General features: G+C 29.1%; 2 protein-coding genes across 8 annotated transcripts in view; one reads left to right on the forward strand and one right to left on the reverse strand.

The window, feature by feature from the left end:
• Positions 1-287, reverse strand: part of LOC101506007 (molybdate transporter 1) — a 1,922-nt gene extending 1,635 nt beyond the window's left edge. Inside the window, 1 exon segment of the mRNA XM_012716122.3 lies at positions 1-287. This exon segment is cut by the window's left edge and continues 18 nt beyond it. Coding sequence (XP_012571576.1) covers positions 1-162 — 162 coding nt within the window. The 5' untranslated portion in view covers positions 163-287.
• Positions 288-3,518: 3,231 nt separating this feature from the next.
• LOC101505233 (probable E3 ubiquitin-protein ligase RZFP34) overlaps positions 3,519-5,038 on the forward strand; it is a 9,704-nt gene continuing 8,184 nt past the window's right edge. For 4 of the 7 annotated variants that reach the window (XR_003472945.2, XR_003472946.2, XM_073368967.1 and 1 more), the window contains exons 1-3: positions 3,519-3,651; positions 4,050-4,321; positions 4,821-5,035. Coding sequence is in view for 2 of the 7 variants with exons in the window: in XM_073368967.1 (XP_073225068.1) it covers positions 4,050-4,321; positions 4,821-5,035 (487 nt within the window). In the remaining 5 variants the exon portion in view is untranslated. The remainder of the gene's footprint in view (positions 3,652-4,049; positions 4,322-4,820; positions 5,036-5,038) is intronic. The other 3 variants (XR_003472937.2, XR_003472940.2, XR_003472939.2) reach the window with 1 other exon arrangement.

Below are 5,038 nucleotides of genomic sequence, written 5' to 3' on the forward strand. Positions count from 1 at the left end.
GAGAGAGAGTACTATTGGTATGTATGTGCCAAGGTCACCCATGGCACCATTGAGTTCTGATAATGTTGAACTGAAATGTAAGTTGGTTTTTAGTTTTTGTAAAGTGGAGAGTGGTGGGGTGGTGGTTGTGGGAATAATTTGGTGTTGTGGTGATGATGCCATCAAATGAAGTTTGATTGAAGAGATAGAGAGTGTTTTGAATTTTGATTTTGGTTTTTGGTTAATTGGCTCTAAAGAGATTATTGAGTCAAGTAATGTAAGCAATGAAAATGGATTGATTTGGTTTCTCTATTTATAGGAGTGCTTGAGCTCATTCAACCAATGTTTTCCATCCATATACTATTTTAAAATAACCGATTAATTGACTCTGACATATTTTTTGAAAAAAACACTCCTCATCCATGTATTTATTGAACAAATTCTGCATGATATTTTGTTTTCTCTCACTATTTTAATTTTATTTGTTATTTATAAAAAATATATTATATTATACATTTCGATTGTCCTGATAAAAACATAATCATACTTTTGAAAATTGTAATTAGTAGATGTATATTTTTATTTTTATAAATTCAAACGAAAACTCTAATTGTGTGATATAATAAATGACATGAACAGAAATAAAAGTTGACGTGAATAGATATAAATGTGAAAAAAAATATAAAGTGAGTGTTTTTTCAAAATTAGATGCGTCATATTGAGACTAGTTAAATGAAATTTTCTCTAAATTAATTCATGAATACTTTTAAATAATAAATAATTATTAAATTTAACACTTTTAGTTTTCTTATACTCATTTGATACTTAATTTTATTTCTACGTTTCTTCCTATCACATTTATGGTAATAGTATATTATGTCTGTTTATTTCTTTTCATAGTATCGAATATGTGTTCCTGTCCACCAAATATTTTTCATTAGAGAAACATTATTATGATGTAGCCTTTTTTTAATCAAAATTATCCTTACTTTTCAAATTTAATAAGTAACTACATCAAATTCAATATTTTTTATTTGTATTAACAATTGATGTAGATGTTATCACAATAAAATAAAAAACGGACAAACAAACAAGTGAGTGTCGTTTAAACTTGTAAATTAGTTATAACTCATATTAATAATGTATTAATATTTGCAAATCGGAAAATATTAAATAATGAGAATTAAGAAAATTATATCTATAGTATAAATTTATTGACAATTTGAGTTTTTTTACCCGTTTATCCTCGTAGAGGGAGAAATGATTTACTAGTATATTCTTATGTAGTATTTATTATAATTTGCATAAAAAGATGTAACATAATTAAAAAATTGAAAGAGATCTTATAACAAGGGACAAGACAAAATCTAAATAGAGTCTTATGTTTTATAACAAAGGATAAGACAAAATCTAAATAGAGTCTGTTGATGTGTTATTAGTTCCCAATTTCAATTGCAAACGGATTTCAATTCACACGTTAACTAGTAATTTGCATTATAGTGTCCCTTTTGATCAATGTTCTTGTATTATAGAGGAGCAAGCTTCAAAGAGGAAGATTGAGTTTGGTGGCAGCACCAACAAGGTTTATTGGCTGCAGCTCCAAAGACATGGTGAGCCTGGTACACCCGAATGAGACACCCCTAAACACAAGTTCTTTAGCATTTTCTTAATTGTAGTTTTGATTCAAGTAGGACAGATTGTTGTGATGCATTTCACATATCACAACAATGTAAGAGCTCTTTTAAGTGTCAATAAAGTTGAAGCACCATTTGATTTAATTCATAGTAATTTATGGGAGAGATACATACACAACTCTACCCAATGACTAATTATTATTTTTAATCATTGAGGACACGTGGATTACGAGTTTGTCTAATGAAACATAAGATTGAAACTATGCATAACCATTGCAATACAAATAAAAGTCAGTTTTAATGGGCATGTTGAAATAATACACAGTCATAAGTTGACAAAAGTAATTAACTCTAACTTCAAATTTTATGCATAAAACTTCTTGTGCGGTAACACTGCAATAAAATGGCCGTGTGGAACAAAACATATATCCACAAAAATTTTAACATAACTTAGACGTCATACATTCTAAAACTTCGTGAAGCTTTGTCTATCTTGAATTTCAAAAACATGAATAATGGTCATATAACTTACATGGATGGAATATCATGAATATCTAAACTATATCATCTTCTCAAAAATAAAATATTTAAAAATGTCATAATTAGTTTGAACTCAAATTTCGCGATGCACAAAACACATTGAATTTGTATGGCACATAACATTTATTGTTTATAAACATAAAATAAAGTTTTAAATAATTATTTGTCGACTTTTATATTTTAATTATTCCATAAGAAAAAAATACCATTTTATTATTTATAAATATATATTAATTTTTTATCATAAAAAATATTCAATATTTACTATTAAAAATAGTAAAAATTTAAAATCAAATAATTTTTTTTCGCTGACACTTTTAATAGATAATATTTAGTTATTATAATTTTTAAAATAATTAGAAATAATTTTTTAAAAAATAAAATTATTTAATTATTAATTTAAAGATCAAATATATGTATACATGTTGTTGTATTAACGTATATAGAGTAGAACTTTCTCATATTAATGATTATTATTTGTTGTTAGGAGTGGGAAAAATGCATTTGCATATCTAAATATAGTAGCTTGTGGACATACATTAACTATTTTTAAAAGCTCTTTTGAACGCATTCATGTCATAAACTAAGGTAAATAAAATTTTACAAAAGCCAACACCTCAAATCTCCCCATCAATCTTAATGTCACCAACACAACCCCACGCACACATAACCAATGTGTATTTTTCATTGTTCAGAGGCATTCCAAGCAATGTCACCCTCAGTTTCAATGCACCAATGCATTAGTATCCAATCAAAGCTCAAATTGTTGGTTATTTCCTCTATGATGACTCTCCTCAAGATCAATTTATTTATCAACAATTAAATTAAACAATCACTTCCCTCGTTGACCAATTTGTCACATCTATCTCAAGTGCACCACCACAACACAAGTAGCATATATAGTATTTTATAAAAATAAAAAATCGAAATAATAATAATTCAGGATATATTAAGCTTAGTATTTCAGAATCATATTAAAATTACAACCCAAAAGGCATGAACTACAAAAAAAAAAGGAAAAGAAACGGGAAATCTTTGAATGTTCTTCCAACAATTTCATAAAAAGCTGCAATCAAAATCATTGTTAGCAACAATTCCATCCAATACCGAAGGGTTCAAAACCAATAAAAAAGATTAAAATCTCACAACCAAATTAACTTGGGGTAAAATAAAAATCACCGTAAGTAATCATTTACGGTATTTATATTCTTTTCCCAAATTTAGTTTGAGATTTTTTTTTAAAATGTGGGGTATATTGTTTAGATTTTGGGGTATAACTATAAAAACTTAACAATATTAAGTAATTGAAGCCCAAAAGTTTGATGGCCCACTAAGATTGGCCCATATCAACCAGGACACTGACAGCATGAGACCGTGTTTCTTTGTTCGTTTGTGCAACTCTTTCTATATTCATCAATCAACACGAAAGAGATCCATTTCAACATTTACATAATCACAGTGTCTTATTCTCTCTCTCAAACCTCTCCAATTCACCAAGGTAATCTTTTAACAATTTTTTTCTTTCTACTTTCACTGTTACACGAATTCACAAGGTTCAATCTTTTTTTATATATAAATAATGGTGAAACTTCATTAAGACAAGAAAACAGAGTTCAATCATTCATAAGGTTCAATCTTTAAGAATGTGTATGATAAAAAAAAATATGAGGTAAAAATAAAAGTGATAGCTACTAACTACTTCTGGGTATTGTTTTTATTAGATATGTTAGTTAGTTAGTTAAACTACTAACAAGTGTAACTAACTGACCAATTTAACTAAGTAACTGAGATATCTAATAGTTTTGTGTCGAATGATTGAAATCATTTCAAATATTCATCTAAACTGTATTTATGAAGTTGATGAAAATGCTTGTATTTGTGTATGTGAAATTGTAGATGCCAAGAATGGAGGATATTCTGAACCTTCCAGTGCAAGACCTTCCTTGTTCTGAATTTTCTGCTGAAAATATGAATTGGGTAAAATTGGAAGGTGGTCGTCAAGGTGGTGATGATATTGCTTTGATTCCGTTTGTTAGAGTTGATGATTTTGTAAAAGGGGAATCTTCTAATCCAGCTTGCCCTGCTAGCTTTCGCGTTGAATCCAAACGAAAGAGACCTGTTGGGAGTGTTGCCAAACCAAGGGTTGATGGTTATCTTGAATATACTCTGTATGTTATTCTTATAATTCAATATTGTTTTAGCATCTGTTTGGATTGACTTATTCGAGTTTATCTATTGACATAATCACTTGTGAGTTGTGAGACCGTTTGGGATTGTTTATGGAAACATTTTATGACAAATCCATAAACTCTTTAAGTATAGTTATGAAAACAACTTATAGTATGAGTTTAAGGATATTAGATAAACAGCTCCATTAAGCGTTTTTAGCATAAGTGCTTATCATAAAAGTGTTTATGATAAGCTGTTTTCATATAAGCTATTAGCCGTTTCCATAAACTATTATATAGAGTTTATGGAAATTAGTTGAAAACAACTTATAGACATGTCATAAGCTCTCCCAAACAGTCTTGCAAGTGCGTATGCTAGTAGATAAACAGCCTCCCAAACATCTAAAGGGCTAATTTTATTCCATCTCTTTCAACAAGTTGTTTTGAAATATGCAAAGATTAATGTATTTGACTATATGGAATTATATTTGATATTTAGATACTGGTGTTCTTATGGTCCTGAAGACTACCGAGAGAGTGAATCGGTTATAGTGGATGCCACAAGTGCCAAACCGGCTTCAGGGAAGGGTAGCCGCCCGGGGAGGCGTCACATGATGAGAGGTTGTCTTTGCCATTTCACTGTTAAAAGACTATATACCCGACCCCACCTTGCCCTAATAATATATAACCAAAGAAGGCATGTAGATAAATCAGGAA

Source organism: Cicer arietinum, chromosome 5 (assembly GCF_000331145.2).
Source record: "Cicer arietinum cultivar CDC Frontier isolate Library 1 chromosome 5, Cicar.CDCFrontier_v2.0, whole genome shotgun sequence".
NCBI classification, from domain to species: Eukaryota; Viridiplantae; Streptophyta; class Magnoliopsida; order Fabales; family Fabaceae; genus Cicer; species Cicer arietinum.